At 33.3% G+C, this 18243-nt stretch overlaps 1 protein-coding gene and 1 long non-coding RNA gene across 2 annotated transcripts; both read left to right on the top strand.

Moving 5' to 3' along the window:
- The first annotated feature begins 9754 nt into the window (after positions 1-9754).
- Positions 9755-10964, top strand: LOC108809392 (uncharacterized). The gene has a single exon (XM_018581537.2). The coding sequence runs from the start codon at positions 9779-9781 to the stop codon at positions 10646-10648; it is 870 nt and encodes a 289-aa protein (XP_018437039.1). The 5' UTR covers positions 9755-9778; the 3' UTR covers positions 10649-10964.
- Positions 10965-15339: 4375 nt separating this feature from the next.
- LOC130496276 (uncharacterized) lies at positions 15340-16891 on the top strand. Its single transcript, XR_008935388.1, has 3 exons — positions 15340-15704; positions 15912-16027; positions 16110-16891. It is a non-coding gene; the product is annotated as an uncharacterized LOC130496276 (long non-coding RNA).
- The last annotated feature ends 1352 nt before the right edge of the window (positions 16892-18243 follow it).

Here is an 18243-nt window from a genome sequence, read left to right as displayed (position 1 = left end):
AAGTGATTCAAGCCAATCTTTTACTTTTTTTCTTTTTTTTTTCTTTTTTTCTTTTTTTTTTTTTTTCTGAATTTTCTTTTTAAATGGCGATCACAAGGGAGTAAAGGAACAGCCCGGATCCGAAAACAAATAAGAAATGATGAAGAGATGAGAAGGTGAAAAGAAGATAGAAAACAAACCAGCCAAAGTGGCTCTGATACCAAATGATAGACCCAAAATCGGGAGGATGGCTTTGGGCGGGTGTTGGATATGAACCGAGAAGGCGAAGGCACTTCTGGAACTGGGATGGAATGAATGGATCGTCAAGAGGTGCGGAATGACTCTTGATATACCAATGATCTAAGGCTAACCACCAAAGAACGGGTGTAGTGCGTTGGCTAACCACCAAATAACACACAAAGATGATTGGCTGACCACCAAATCAACAAGCCGGTTCAAACCGATGAACTAGCTAAAGAACTCTCTCTCACTCAAAGAAGAAGAACAAAAATAAACAACCAAATTGATCTGATTTTATTCATAGATGAAACTACATATTTATACTACTTGTAGTCAAAGAAAAACATAAAGAAATTGTAGAAAACAATGCATAGAAAAAGACAACATTGACTAGAAAATTATTAATGAGTCAAATTTGTGGAATTTGATGAAGACTGGTCAAGGTTGGTGAAATTGAGGCAGACTGCTCAAAGTGAATCTTCAGACACTGTCCAGGTTCATTCTGGTCGTGCTGGTCCACGGTGGGAATGATCGGGATGCACGCCGGACGATCCACACAGCCCGAATTCGCGAGAACTGAAGATCACCTGATTTGTAAATTGCATAACTTCCACATCTGAACTCCTTTTGATCTGATTCTTCGTCGAGGAGTTCTGTAATTGAGTTGAGCACATTCTCCAAGTGATTTCATGCGTAGAATCCTCGTGGTTTGGAAGATATGAGTCAAACAATGAACATATATCATAACTGCTTCCCATGACCAAACCATGCATGTCTGTTTTGCCCAGTGTGCTATCCAAGGGTGCATCAAAACCAGCTCCTTCTTCAGTGTCACTTAGCTCATCCAGCTCCATAGTAGTGTCACTTATCTCACTCAGCTCATTCAGCTCCAAAGTAGTGTCGCGGTCTGATGGAAAAATCTCGGTTGGATCAAGCTGGTCGACATGATCCCCATGTTGGGCCGTGTCCATGAACCAAAAAGGATGTTGCTTGATTTTGGTTCTATCAATGAGCTATTGCTTTCGGCTCATTTGAATGTTCAGGAGAGGGTCTATATGTGGACTGTACCTTCATCCGGGGATTAAGTTTGTGTTATCATTGATCCGGTTTTAATTTTTTTAGTTACCGAAAAAAAGTTAACATTGACGTGACGTTGAACTTGTTTGCTCGAAATAAGGTTAATCCTCTGTCGCTTTTCATTTTTTTTTGTACATCCACTTGGTGGAATAAATGTGTAAACCAATTTTGAAGCAAATAATGGGCTGTTGTTTCCTCACATGAGGCCCATTAGAGACCTAGCATAATCATCTCGGAGAAACGGGAACACATTTTTGCTTTTATTTTTCCGGTGGAAAAGAGAACATGTCATGTTGACATGAAAAGGTGAAAAGGTGAAAAGTTAAAATTCGAATATAAACCTAAATGATGTATCAACGATGATAAAGTCGTTGTACACGTCGTTTTATTCTAAAAAAATATGTAAAAAATTGAGGGTTATATATTACATAACATAACATACTGATAAAACTTTGATATACAAATATGAAAGTAGAATATGCCTAAAGTATTTATATAAGTTATATAACGTATGCACATTTTAGATATACACTATATAATATAGATCGAATATGCCTTGAAGAATTTCCCACGTATGTTTCTTGAAAATGTATTGGATAAAGTAAATATAACGAGTGAGAAAGCGTTGTACACCTCATTTTATTCTGAAGAATATTATAAATGTTTCAGCGTTTTAAGACAATATTGCTTTCTGTGGAATTCTGTACATACATATGCAATATGGTTATCATCAGATGAGCTGAACTTTGGACATATATAATTAGTTATATATCATAACATATTGATAAAAGATTAGATTACAATATGGTGGTAGAATATGCCTTGAGGTATTTACAACATAAGTTATATAACGTATAATACATTTTAGATATACAATATATAAATATACATGGTAGATCGAATATGCCTCCGTTACAAAAAAAAAAAAAAAAAAAAAAGGTAGATCGAATATGCCTCGAAGAATTTTCCACGTATGTTTTTTGAAAATATATAATATAATGACATTAAGGAGACTAGGAGAGTACTCTCTATATTTGACTAATCGTTATCAGATTAAACTAGCTGTTTTACGTATGCTTGATTGCTTTCAGATTAGATTCTTGGCCATTTCTTTTTGGCATTGAAATACTCAGGTTAAATGTGTAAAATGGCTCTTTGTTTTTACTGAAGTAAAATGGTTCTTTGTTTTTACTGAAGTAAAATGGTTCTTCTAGTTAGCTTTAAACTTTGTGACTGTTATGGTGTAAGCGTAAACTATTTAACCTAACTGCTTTTGGACACATATCATTAAGTAGTAGTCATACACATCGATTAATTTATGTTATAAACAAAAACTTGTATTTGATGATAATGTATCTTAAAATGTACGAAATGAAAACTATACCTATATATATTATATGGCGGTAAAGCCTATGACTAGTAGCAAAAATTTGTAGACAGTAGATGATTTGAATGTACCCTTTAGTAATATATATGGCTCATACCACAAGAATGTTTTCTCCTCTTTGTAGTTCCTCTTTGTAGTTCCACTTGCATTTCTTTCTTTTTTGATTTTAGAGTATCATCAGTTGTGTTAATTAATGGTACATATACGACCACAAGTAAATAGTAAATATACCCTGGTCATATCACATTTGAAATCCACAAAATATTTGCATTTATTTCATCCAAGTTTTTCATATAATTCCATAAATTATTGAACCTGTGAAAATGATATATACCTTGAAGTGTGGCTAAAAAGAGTGCAAGTATGGGTGAAAGTGGATACAATGGGCGGAGTGACGATTGCCACACGCCGTGGGATATACAAACTGCGTATCGTTCTTACAAAAGAATTCTTAATTAAGGGAGCAAGATGCGTCCATCAGGCTGTCAAACTCAATCTTCAAAGTACAGTTTTGGCAGAGATTGACCATGACCCGGTTTTTTGAAAATTTATTGAGTTTGGAAATGTGTAGAGATAACATGGTGTCGTTTTATGTCAAATCGTTCTTGAATATCATGTTGATGTTTTCCATCTCTGGGCTATACTCAAATCAATATGGCTATGTCAATATAGCTTGCGTAGTGGTCAAAACAAGTAAACCATGTCAGTGATTCCTGCCCCTTTTTTTTGTTTTAAATAAATATATATGCTTAGTTTTGAAATATGAAGTAATATGCGCATTTACACTTGTTGTGAGTTCTATAGCAACAAAATGGCTCAACTTATTCTCCTACGATTTGTGACATATTAGTAGCAAGTTTTTGCCAGACAGTTCAAACCCATATATAAAATTAGCACACACGCATGCAACCCTAGTCGTGCATGCATGTGTGTGGTTTGTATGAACAAATAAAAACGCATGTAAGTGGAACTTATGGGCAGGAAGTAGGAACTAAAGGAAGATGAACATTAAAGATACAAGTCGATCAGTCTTTATTATCCACTAACTATTTTTCCATGTTTATCAATGTGGCTTCTTCTAACTATAAATTAAAGCGACTCAAAGCATTCTTTGGATCTTTTAGCCGAATAACTTTACATTTGGCCTCACCTAATATATTGGTTCATGCCGACCAACGGAAGTAGTGTGTCTGTTTCTCTTTGTTAATTATTGATACCTGTATGTTTATTTGTAAACATAACATTGTAATTCTAAATGTAAAATGTAACCTAGAGAAGAATTCGGACAATGGCTCTAAGACAAAATCCGTAGATATCTCTACCATACATGAACATGAAGCAATGTACAGTATTTTATACACGTAATTTATGGCAATTTAATTATCTGTAGAAACTTTCTCGGAACCATGTGGCCGTATTAAATGCGATATTAAGTGTAAGCTAATCATAGTCATCTATACAATTAAAACAGAAGGCCCTTTTTTGAAGTAACCTTCTGTTTCAGTAATATTTACAAGATTCTGCCACTAATTTATTTTTAATCTATGATTTTTATTAAATTCTGTATTTTTCTGAATTTCCTTTTATTTAAACATGATGAAGAAGATATGTGAGATTTGGTAGATCTTGACTGAGATTTTTAAGATTTAGTTATGATTTGAAAACAATGGAAAGAGGAGACGCTCTTTTTGCGTTCATATATGAGTTTTTCTCGAACTTTCAAGATTTCATTTTTTTGAGATTTTTAAAGAGTTTCAATTTAGGTTTTTGGATTTGAAGGCCATATGAAAGGAAATTTGGGAGATTTGGCAGCTTTTTTTGGATCCTAATGATAGGGAAATGATCTTTGAAAATAAAGTAGATCCATGGGAGGAGTATACTAGCTAGGGATTCCAGTTTGTTGTGGGGATTATGGTCAGAGCAAGGATCCTAGCATTTTTAGAAGGTACAGGTGTTTCTGCAATTGTAGAGCTTATACTGCACAAATTGCTATCGAGATTATCATGGAATCTGTTTCTCAGTGTTTGGAGAAATTTTGGTTCATAAAGGAAAACACGATATCCAATATAATTTGGTTACATAAATTATCAAAATTTATTTATATGTAACAGGATACGCAGGGAGCGTCTTTCAATCATGGAGATTGCATCGTCAAAGCAAGAGGATTGGGGCTGGGAGCTTCTTTCAATTATAAGAGTCTTATATGAATCGATGAAATTGAGAAACGTTATATGAATCGATATTGAGAAACAATATTGTGGGTCTTTTCGTTTTTGTTCAGTAAGTGAAGGGAATCATCTGATTTTGACATTATTTCATATCTTTTCTGTTTCTTCAAAAACAATTTCAAAATTAGTTCTTCAGTTCTGATTTTGATTATGGGTTCCGGATGCTTTGGTTCCAAGAGTGCATTCTTAGAAGATTTTGAAGTAATGCTTAGCTCTTTCCGATACAGTGTTATTACGTTACAGATTTACAAGATTTACCATCTTCATTCTACAAAGGATATGTCTTGAGTTATTATTTAGTCATCACAAGCAAGACAATAACATAATAACTCTTTAGTAGTTCTTTATGATTCTGGATCCTGTTCCAAAACATTGATGACGTCTTTGTTCTATCTGGCTCACAATGACAAGTCTTTTTTTTTTCTGAAACACTCACATTTTTAGAATTCTGTTCAAAAACCAATGCTTATGCGATGTAGTCTAAACTTATAAACAAAACTTAATTATTTTATGTGATTCGTGAGATATTTTTCAATTAATTGTCAATGTATCAATATGTAAATTATTTAAAATTAATTCCTAATGTATAAAGAATAATGGTATTTAAAAGAATAAAAAACTTAAATAGGTTTATATAACAGTTATGGATATTTTAAATTTAGTGGGCTGAAAAGTAAAATAGCTTCAACATGCATCTATATACAAAAGGATACAAATTTACAGAGACTAAGAGCATTTTTATTGCAGGTCCTAAAGGAGTTTTTAAGGGAAGAAGGACCCACCAAAAGTAAGAAAAGCAGAAAAAAGTTGCCAACAGAGAAACTTGACTATTCTTTGACTATTTTGCGGGTCCTACAACTTGTGGCGGCTCGCAATTGGTGTTTTTTTTATTTTTCTTTCTAAATCCGAAAAATTTTGAAAAAAAAAATTTAAAGAAACCTTATGGATTTCTATGAATAATCATGCTCTAAATGGACAAAATTTTAACGAGTAGAGTCTAAACGGGTCATGACCCGCCCATATTGACATCCCTACTAAATGTCTGCGTAAATGGCAACATATAAAAGAAAGAATTTTACGGGAGTTTTTAGGTGTTCCATCGGTTGTCAAACAGGAGTAACACATTCACCACCAGTTGTTTTCATCGGTTATGTAAATAAAATTGTATATAAAATCATTTACCATTTATGATAAATGTAATAGATATCAATGTTAATATATTATACGAAAAATATTACAAAAGTTCAAATAAAATAATATGCCTAACATTTTAAACCGGTACAAATCTTACACGACTAACAACACTTTTAAAACATTTGCATCATAAAATATTCCGCGCTAACAAACGACAAACAAATATTTGAAACTAGGAAATACATATATAATCTTTGTTGTATTGTGAAACTTAAAAACAACTAAAAGTTTTAAGAATAACAATCAAATTACCAATGTAAAAAAGAAAATCATCCTTATCAATACTATTAAAATAAAATAAGTTTTTATCTACTTGCAAGTAGTCTAGATTGGACCATTTCATTTATTTAACCTCCTATTTATTCTCTTGCAACCAACTTAATTATTATTAGATATATACTATATCTAACCAATTATTTTAATATTTTCAAAACAAGATCTTTAAAATTATATTCTTAAGTATCTTTTACTAAGATTACATCTTAATAATATATTTTAATGTCTTTTATTTAAAATGTAAATACACATTTTTTTAATATTTACTCTTAAATCATAAAAGTCATAATTAATAACTAACTATTGTTAAAAACGATTTTTAATTTATATTTTATTTATATACTAAGAAATAAAATTCTATATTATTTATATATACATAATTAAATTGCTACATCAAGTAATAAATATAAAGTAACTTAATCCATCTATTCACTATTTTCTAAATTATAAAATAAATGCATGAATTTTACAACATATTTCAACTTATTAAAATAAATATTAAAGTATGATATATAAACTAATAAATAATTTCATAAGTTAATATATATATATATATATAAATTTAATTTATTTATCAAGTATAAAGCGGATTGAATAACAATAGTTAATTTGTATAATAATGCTAACCAAAAAATATAATAATAATAATAGAATAATTTTTACCTGTATAAAAGACTACAACAAAATTGCGGGTTTAATAGAACTTTTAAATTGAGTTTAACCAGATTATATATAGAGTCATCGATGTTATCGGTTTAACTGCGGATCCGGACCGGGTTACAGAACACTAAATAAAACACTTCATGTGTAACATTTAAAAGTATGTACGCAATAATAATTGCGGATTTAATAGAATTTTTAAATAGAGTTTAACCAGATTACATATAGAGTCATCGATGTTACCGGTTTAACTGCAGGTCCGGACTGGGTTACAGAACACTGAATATAACACTTCATGTGTAACATTTAAAAGTATGTACGCAATCAAAAAAAAAGTTTTATATCATTAGAAAACAATCCCACCTTTTTAAGGGGTTGATCAAAATTATCAAAATACAAACTTTTAAGATTGATAACAATCTCAGATATTTAATAAAAGCAGAAGATCAATACATAGGATGATGAAAAAAATATTTCCCGTCCTCTGAAAGGACGGGTCAAACTCTAGTATTTGTTTATAATTTGAATAAGCTCTTTCTTATTTTCATGCACACGTGATAATTAGTTTTATCGGATGAGATTATGGCAATTTGCATGTATCAGAGTATACGCCTTAAACAAACAAAAAATACAATTAAACTGCTGTTTATTTAGAATATCCGTTAGAGTCGACTGCTAGACTTGTTTTATTTCTGAGAAAAGGAAAATTGAAACAAGATGCATGCATGTTTCTACTATAATTTGTCACTTCCTTAATATGATCTGGCCTGCTGCACGATAATTAACTGTTCAATGTTCGTAACTTAGATATGAGCTGTGAGCAAACTTTCATCGGTTAGTATATTTTGTTATAGAATGCAAAATAAATTATTACATAAAATTTATTTTAACATAATATATGTACTGAAACGTTGAATTGGTTTAGTGGTTTGACTCTTTAGTTGACGATAAGGTAAGACCCTAGAGATCACATGTTCATTTTACGTTAGGAGAGGTTTATTCTCCGAAATAGAGTTAGATTATATTGTTTGAGATTCGTCCTATAAGGATTACGATACGAGTTTCAGCTCAAGACCTCCTAATCGTTAAAGAAATATTAAAAATAGATGTATCCTAGAAGTGCACTATATATATATATCTAAATACAACAAACAAAAATATAAAAATGTAATCACAGTGCGTTTTTCTGTAGAAAACATACAGTAAATTTTCGAGTCGGAAAAACCCGGATCCGGATGGGTTTGAATATATCCGAAGTAACCAAATTATTTGATTCTACTCGGATATTTTATATTCAAACTACTCAAATTTATCTAAACTAATTTAAAAACCCGAAAATACTCAATTTATATAGTTTGAATTGGTTGTTTTTATCTAAAAATAACCATATATATAATTTTATTTGAGTATTTTTATGCAAAACATCTATTTTATCTATAAATATCTAAAATAACTAATATGTCTGATTTATAATTATTTTAGGTATAAATACTATTAATTAATAGAACTTAAAATAATGTTATACATAGATAGTTAAATATTTGGATATATATGTTCAGATACTCGTTCGGTTTTTGGTACGGGTCGGGTTCGATTTCTCGGATTATTGAAATGGTTTCATTCGGATATTTTGACAGGATCCGACCGAGTCGGATACCCTATTTTTCAGGTCGGTTCGAGTAAATACTTCGGGTATATATATTATGCCCAGCCGTAGTTTTGAGTCAAGCTTGAGAAGAGAAGAAGCGGTTCCGAAACAAGCCTAATGAAATATTAGTGTTAACTCCCCAAAATTTTTAAAAATATTACACAGAAAAAAATCTTCAAATTTTTTTTTTTTTTCAAACTCATCTTTCATTAGGATATTAAGGTGGGCTCAAGGCCCATAAGACCTGTTTTGCCAAAAAATCTGCAGAACTATTTGACGATCTAAGAATAAACTTGAACACAATAGAGTTAAATGAGGTAGATAGAGAGTAAATGTCCCTTAGCGCGTTGAAGATCTCCAGCTTCATCTCTTTCAAAAAATTTGTTAGACCCTCAAATTTACCCGAAAATATTTTTAACTGAAAATTTTAAAATACCGCCTACAACTTGCTAGCTCCGTGTTAGTTATATCTCAACTGTTAGTTAAAATGTTTTGGTATTGATCGAAAATGTAGAAAAAGTAGAACTGGCTTTGAAATCGCAGCGTGTCATTTTAATGAAACGGTGGGATGCACGGGAGATATATAAATAATCAACTTCTTTGTGGTAGTAATATTTACCAAAATGTTGGTGAAGGAAAGAAAAAACAAAGTGTTAATCAGAACGGTAGTTATACGGACTCCATACGGTTCACGTGAAAACCTGATTCCATTCTTACATCACTATTTCATTTTGCCCGGTCCAATTTACTCCTTTTAAAAAAAATTACTCTAACAACAAATGTAACTCGTCCAATTTTTTTTTTTTTATTACTCTGTCAACGTGTTCAAACACACAATATAAAATTTCTTGAATGTAGCATGTGTTTCTTTTTTTTTTCCTGGAGTGATCATACAATTGAATTTATACTAACATTTACTTTATGTTCTTAACAATTAACCAAAAGTTTCAGAATTCCATAGAAACCGTCAACAATGTAGTGTTTAATAATTAAATACCAATTCAAAAGTTTATATCAAAACAATTATTCGAAAGAAAACAAAATAAAAGGGGAAAGAAAGTCTATAAAAAGAGACGCTTGGGGAGATGCATGGGTCCACTTCCTTCCTTCCATTCTTCTTCTTCTTCCAACTACCTTCTCTCAATCTTCAATCTGATCTCGAGAAAAATGGATTCGATCTGTTTCGAGAACGTAAAAGCAGAGAAAGCAAAGGCGCTTCATCGTTTCCACAGCATTGGTCTCCTCTTCCGTGTAACGGAGATCTGCCTCGCTCTTCTCTTCCTCTGTTGGATCTCCTCTTCCCTTCCTTTCGCCGCCGCTCGAATCTCCGGCGACTTCCTCCGCCGTCTCTCTTGCATCGTCTCCTCCCCTCTCTTCATGTTCGTCCTCGGCAACTCCATCATCGTCGCTCTTCTCGCCACCAAATCCACCGTCTTCTCCGGCGCCGGCGGCGTCGACGGCGGCGGCGGCGGAGGAGAGGCCGATATCTACGACCTGTTCATCCGATCTGGAGAGAATCGCGCCACCGTCAGAGATGTCCCGGAAGATACCGCCGCCGTCTACGACGATAAACAGATGATCGACGTTGAAACGGATTCATCAAATTCAACCCCGACGGTGGCGCGTGAAGATCACGTGACGATCGAACCGGAGAAGGAGTCGGTTACTGTTACTGATTTAACTAAGGATCATCCTCCTCCTCCTCCTCCGACGACGACGAAGAATAAGGTCTATCGAAGAAGCAAATCGGAAAAACAGAGAAGACCACAACATACTGTGACGAAACTCCGGCGATCGGAGACAGGGAAGTGCCGTGAAACAGTGGAACCATGCGAAGAAGAAGTGCCGTTTCCGGAGGATACTCTGACAAACGAAGAGTTTCAGAAAACGATCGAAGCATTCATCGCCAAACAGTTGATATTCCGTCGCCGAGAATCTCTCGCCGTCGTTATCCCATAATAACCACATCTAAAACGAGTACATACATAAACTATATATGTATCTATCTTCGAGTTCGAACCGACCATCACAGTTTTGTAAGGAAGAGACATCAAGACAAGGACAAATTTAAACAGCATCGAAGATTGATCGATCTCTGTTTTGTCCTTCCTTTCGTTGTTGGGTCGAATACGTATAGCTTTTAAAAAATGTTCGTTCGAATCAAGTTTGTTTTTAATGATTTTGCGTTTAGAACATGAACAATGTGAACGGGTGCTTCTCTGTTTCCCTTAATTTTCACAATTTTTAAATAATTACAACGAGTATTTTGTCCTTTCTCTATTGGTTCAGCAAGTGTCACTTCCCTGAAGTGGTAATAATACAAACTTGGAGTAGAAACTATGTTTCGTGACATTATGGCCTTACCAAATTGCTTTAGTGCAACCCAAGAAAAGCAAGCGTCGTCTCTTTTTTTTTTTTTGCAATGAAATCTATGAGTGCATATTTTGAAGTTAGTAAGCCTTCGGTTGAGTGCATAATAGTGTTCGTTTCATAGCAGCCACGTAGCGGCCAAAATTTTCAACCTTTTTATCACGGCAATACAAACCACCGGTGAGACAGCACTGACCTATTTTTCAGTCACAACGGCAACTAATAATGAGTAGAAAGGGCGCACTGGAATAATCAGCAACACAAGCGTCTCGTTTTTTGTGACTCCGGCAATCAAATAGCGTCTACTTCAACATTTGATTATGTCATTTTGGTCTCTGTCGTACTATAATTTTTTGCCGCTGCCACTAGGCTCTGTGTTTATGAAGAGAGCTAACAACCACTACTGACTAGTGAAGTACAAGCAATCATTAGCTCTTGATTATCTTCATCTTAAACTTAGTTTTCAATTTTACTCTCAACTATATATATAAAAATCCAGTTTCTAAAAATTCACGAAAATCTATTCACTCGATATATTTTTTTCAATAAAAGAAGTGCTATCGTTCTAAGAACGTCTCAAACTAATTTTTTTATATATTAAAAGAATAATAATATTGCAGAGGTGAATTTTTATCTCTCTATAATCTTTTGATTTTATTTTCAAGATAAAACATAGATAAATATTGTTTCTTCTTCTATATATAAAGAAAAAAAACATTGTCTATATTTCCCCTCAAAAATAGAAGAAACCTTTATATATCCATATTGGACCAAAATATAGAATTGTATTGAAGATGGACTAACCGGTACGCATATATATGTAAGTCATATTTTTCAGCACATATTTATTGAATTTGGATGTACTACAACCTAATGTATAATCTTGTATTAATTAAATAGGAAATGTCGCAGTATGTTTTAGTAAAAAAAAGTGTTGCAGTATGTATATAGGTCTGACACAAACAAATAACCTTGTATCTATTGTTCATATCACGAATCAAAAACAGGGGTGTGGAATCGTAAGATGACATCAAAACAGGAAAGAACTATTCGGTGAAAAAAACACTATAGGATTTGGAGTGGAACTTTTTTTTTTTTGTAACTTAAGTGGAACATATTTCACTCTTATAATTGTTTAATGGGAATGATTGATGGTCTAATAATTCATCACATAGTCTATAAAATTATCCCTAGCTGAAAAATATTTTAATTGCTTAAGCCGCATGCACAGTGTCCGGTGGGTACGGCTTAGCACTGATCATAGTGCAATAATATGAATTGCAAAAGTATATAAAATGCACTTTTATGCAGACACTAACGCAGGATAATTAAAATGAAAAGTGACTCTCTTTTTCACCATGACCCGTAATCTCTGCTGATTAAATTTCAAAAGCATTTTTCCACCTTTTCCCTATATCTTTTGTGTTTTTTTTTTCTTTCAAATTTTACTTATATTTATATAAATACTGATTGCCTTACCAAAGTTTACTGATTGCACTTTAAATTTGTTTTTGTAAGTTTGTAATCTTTATTTGAGATCAGCAACAATGACGATTGTTTCCACCACGAACGGCTATATATAGGCTATTATAGCTATTGTGGTTGTTGGATTCATTCACCATCACTGCACTTTTAAGTTGATTAGCTAATGTTTTGATAAACTTGACAACCTAAAAACTACATACTAGAGTTAGATCTATACTTAGGTTTCTAATTGTAAAAACAGTTCGAATGATTTACATAATACAAATTATAATTAAAACACACATTATATAAATATAATAATTTAAGTATATGTAAAAGGTATATGATGAAAATAAAAGGAAAAATAAGTAGACAATGCTAATATTTATATTGCTAAAGTTGTAAGTAAAATAAATTGAAATGTTGTATTAGTAAAAGCAAGTAATATATTTTAAAATTAAATGTCTTTAACAAAATCATTTATTGGCTAAAAAAAACAGAAGAACAATACCAAATGTATAGCCGGTAAGATTTACATGTAGATTTCTCATTTTTTTTTAAAAAACAAAAGAATATTCAATTGCATGCATATCTTTCGTTAATTGTATATTAAAAACAGAAAATATAAATGGTGATTTTAGTATAGAAAAACTGCATGTCCGCGAGAACTGCACTTTTTCCGCTACACCATTCGAAGCTTATACACACATGGTAATTATAAATAAGGGAGAATTGGAAAAAGAGACACTTTGAACTTTTGTTTGTCTATTTAGGACTTTTCATACTTTTGGCAATTTTTGACATGTTTTGCCCTTCGTTCATGGGAAAATAGTAAATATAACTTTAAAAATGTAAAAAAAATATGAAAAAGATTGGAAACATAGATATGATAATTTATATGTTTAAATTTATTTTTAAAAAATAGGGAATCATATTTTATTTTCTCTTCTAACCAAAATAGAATACACATTCTTTTAGTCTGCTTAATCCAGAAAACAGATACTAAGTTTAATACATAGATATATCTAGGGTATATTATCGTAAGCTAAGGTTTTTTCTACCTTATACCTGAGTTAGAATTAGTTACGTCACAATCTAGCAATATGTCTTCGTTGTACCAGCAGATATATAATGACATAAAGCCAGAACTCTATGATGTACCTTACTTAGATGTTGTGTCATAGACTCTTCTGCATTTTACCTTATGTGACGCCTAAGGAAGAATAGGTGTTGCACGTGTTGTACTGTGTTATGAGTTAGGTATATTGCGTATTCTAGTCAAATCCGAAAAATATGGAAACTTCTATTTTCGGTTATAGATGTTTTCTAAATCTTATACCAAATCTTCCTTAAATCTCGCACAATCTTTGAATTAATTAAAATTCGAACAACAGTAAAAAAAGGGATAATCTGTGGTTTGAACCCACCACCTATGACAATTTTACAAGAGCTTTAACCAATATGACACAAAGACTTTTGTTATCTTTATCCAGAATTTAAATATAGTTATTCACTAAAATATATTTGGGTTATCTTGTGCTCCTTCTCCATCATCCAAATCACCACCTATGATCAGATACGTTTGATGTTAGTGGTTTAGTTTGCTACAGTAAATAATGTAAAGGGAAACATGCCATCAAAGCTCTGAGTCTCTAACATCCATATGGGATTTACTGCGACAAATTCAGAGCAAAAAAACTTAATTGATGATGGTACCAACAATAGATTCCGCACACAGCTGCAATGAAATTGATGATACAGAGTGTAAAGGGGCCCCGTTCGACAAAAATCTTAGAGAATGAAGAAGACTGTGTGACGAAACCAGTAGAAGAAGAACAAAACTCCAATTCAATGAGATCTGTGTCTGAGAACAGAGAGGAGGAAGACAAAAACTATATTAGAGACGAAAATATTGACGATTTCCGATGAAAAACAAGGTTTCTCCATTCACCCTAAATTACCATTGATACGGGTTGAAGGTAAGGCGGAGAAGAAGACGCGAGAAAGAGAGGGGGAGAAGAAAAGTAACGTGAACTATAATTAGAAAAAAGACTTGAGTGTTTTACCTCTTTTGATTTCTTTTTTTTTTACTTTCTGTTTTTTTTATAAAAACTTAAATCAGTTACAAAATATTAAAATTAATTTGATTAATTGAAGGGTATAATTGGTACTAAAGAAAATATAAATCTTATTTACCAAAATAATCTTCTACAAATATTATTCTGACAAATCTAAGATGAGAATATCTTTTTTTTCCAATTTACTTATAAAGCCGCTTGTCATGGATTACATTGATTTATAGTGAAAAAGCTTTTCTGAATAAGCTTTTTTGACTGTTCTAAAAAAATATTTCCTATTTCATGTACTTATTTTTTTGTAAAATGTTAAGATTACTATTTTCTGAATAATACTGTTGCAAGATACAACTTATTGAAAAGAAAATAGAAGTTGGAGAACCCTTAAGAACCCGAAGAAACATAGGGGACAATTTTTTAAAAGGAATGCTAATATAACCAAAATCATATATATAATGCCACTATTTTCTCTCTTCTTAGGGTGTTCACATCAGCATCTTTTTAATGTTTGTGGACCCCACGTTTTTGTCTGTTTGATCTGATAATTAAGTTTTCTCGGGTGGTTTAGAGTTGGTTAACTTGGTTTGATGATTTAGCCGTCTGATTTTGGTACACGCGTTTGTTTGTTTATTTAGCCGGTATAGGAAAGTCTGGTCACTTAACAAAATACTGCGTTTTGTGTTTGAGGGTTTCATTGTTATTTCTTCTACTCCTCAATCTCGCTGTTTCAGCTATAAGCTTTCTCTGCAAATACAATGTTTTTCCCTGTGATCTCTTAATCTTCTATTTAGTTCAACGTATTCCTCTTAGTTTCGCCAATCAATATTTTTCTCATTAAATTCAATAACGACCTTTCTGTTTCTTTCACGTTAAACCTATAAATTGGAGAGGGGAGTCGGATGAACCTTCACCATCACTCTCAGTTAAACTTCTTAATCAAGCGCAGAAATATTACTCGATAATGTCTTCTGATGTTGTTGTTGCCCAATCAGTCGTCGGTCCTTTCCGCCTCCGTAGATCGTTGCTGCTCGGGTTCTCTATTTTTGGGACCCGGAAAACATCAAGAAAAATGGTGAATTCATGGGGATCACTCTACTTCTCATCAGGTATTATATCGGAAAGCATTTATATTTGATCTTAATTTTTTTTCCTATAAGGTCGATGCTCTAATCTTTAAATTTTGAAACAAGCATCATCCTATTACGTGAACACTCTATGACTGAAAATCCTCCAACAAATGTTCACTCATTTTTCTCTGTTAAGACCCATGATGATGATATCCTGTTAAGGCTTGGATCGTCGGTGTTCTCCAGAAAATAGCTGCCCTTACGTTGCTTGCACCGGTTGCAGCAGGCGATTGGACAAATGCGAGACCTCTCTCTGGTACATCAGGAAGGAAAGTTTCACCAAAAGTCACTGAGGTCATCAGGTACGAAATACTCATACTCACTCAGGACTAGAACAACACAAAAGTTTCTGTAAAGATTACAACTTGACGGCACTTTTTCCAGGTTTTCTGTCGAGTTGGCTATTGACGATAGCCGATGACAGTGCTACGTTTGTGGTGTTCTAGACAGAGATGGCCAAACAAACCAACAAAGAAGCAACCAGACTGGCTCTTGGTGAGGTTACCTTCTGCCCAGAACTCCATTCATCTTGCGTTTTTAAAAGGTCAAGGTTGCTCTCATTATAACACGAAAGCTTAAACGTATGGCAGACTAATGGTGGTGACGGGTTCAGAGCTACCAAGATGCCTAGAAGAACTAGCTGTGGAAGCAATGTATGTTCCAAATTCATGTCACACCTCACACCTCACAACCACACACCCAACCATGTCTCTGCAAGCACTGAAGATGTGGTACTCAACACTCATTCAGAGTTTGATTAGACTAAGCCCCTAGTATAATATAAAGAGTGATTGAGAACCAGCTGGTGAAGCGGGAATGGATAGAAGACGATTTCGGAGCTGGCAATCGATTGATCTTTGAGTGGTGAATGGTGGAGATAGATTGCCTTCGAAGAGCCTGGTGTTGCGTTCTTTCCAAATAAGACATATGGTGGGCTGAAGCAACAGCTTAACAAGTATCTTGACTTAGGGTGAGCATCAAAGAGAGGAAGACATAGATAAAAGAGGAAGTGGAGCGAAGAAGAGTCCTCCGGCGCCGAACAATGTCGAAGACAAAAGATTAAATATCTTGAATTCTACAGGTGAAAGATAGTATTTTCGAGAAAAAGACACTTTACTTATAGATTATCAAATTTCATAGTTTTATGCCTTAGGGTTTTATGTGAAATTTAATGGTCAAATAAAAAATTATATTACATATTACATATTACATTTTACATTTTATCTAAAATCATTTAAAAACTCACTAAAAATCAAATTGCCTAAAAACTCTAGATTGAATCACCCCAGATTCCAAATTTCTTTAGTCAGACTGATGCTATAACTACATATCTTTTTTTCGTTTTACTTGTAATACTTTTTATTTCAATCTATGTAATGGGTAGTTTGGGCTTTTTGACTTTTGAGCTACATTAAATATTGACTTGAGTTTCATCACCTTTGTCAATAAGAATCTTTGGGCCATTACATTTCCCTCTCTAACCAAACTGGTAACCTGAGTAGGTGTGAATGAATTGTGCAAGTGCAACCATCTGCACACCCTACTTCATGCACACGTAGTAGTCCATTTTAAAAACATTTATATGTGTGTAGACTATTTCGGAACCATAATATATAGCTTATCCCAGCTAGCTAAAACCCAAAGCTAATCCATTACCAATTTGGTTCCTTCTTTCTTAGATAAGCAGGCCAAAGGAAAGTGCTTTTTTTCAGGAGTTCCAGGTTCCTTCTACTGGAGGCTATTCCCTAGCAAGTCTCTTCATTTTGTTCACTCGTCTTTTAGCGTCCATTGGCTTTCTGGGGTTCTCGATGGCCTTGAGAAGAACACTAAAAGCATTCATATTCCTTGAGAAGATCCATGCCCCCCAAATGTCTTCAAGAGTAATTCGAATCAGTTCAAGAATGATTTTTCGTTGTTCCTTAAAATGCCGTTCAGGAGAGACCGTGCCTAATGGGCACATGGTTTTAACATTCGTGGGAAGAAAGGTTTCTGGTCCTTGATCCAAAGATTATTCACAAGTTTGGTCGTCGTCATCTGATTTAAATTTTAGAAAAAAATTCTTACAACAAAGTTTTGGGGAAATGTGCTAGGAATAAGAGTTGAACTCGTTTAACATGATATTCTACAATCCAAACGAAGAAGAAGTGAGGGAAGTTATCTTAACGGAGGGGTCTTTTGAGATCAATAAAATCAAGACATTTGACCATATTGTTCCTTACAAAATTGACCATTTCCAAGAAGAAGAGGATACATCACTTCATTTGAAAGCTGCTAATAGCAGGCAAGCTGGACAAGAGACATCACTGAGCCTTTACTTGTTGCGCATTTTGGAGATGCCATAGTTGAGCAGATTTTCGACAAGTATGCACGCTATATTGCTAAGTATCTAAGTGTTTCGAACCATCACTCAAACATGCACTTGTCTTAACTAGTTGATATGGCCGAGTTGGTCTAACGCGCATGATTAAGGTTCCTGTCTGAAAGGGAGTGGGGTTCAAAGTCCACTGTCAACAATCTA

The sequence above is a fragment of the Raphanus sativus genome, chromosome 6 (genome assembly GCF_000801105.2).
Source record: "Raphanus sativus cultivar WK10039 chromosome 6, ASM80110v3, whole genome shotgun sequence".
NCBI classification, from domain to species: Eukaryota; Viridiplantae; Streptophyta; class Magnoliopsida; order Brassicales; family Brassicaceae; genus Raphanus; species Raphanus sativus.
Note: the sequence above shows the minus strand (reverse complement) of the source record. Positions and strands in the feature narration are given on the sequence as shown.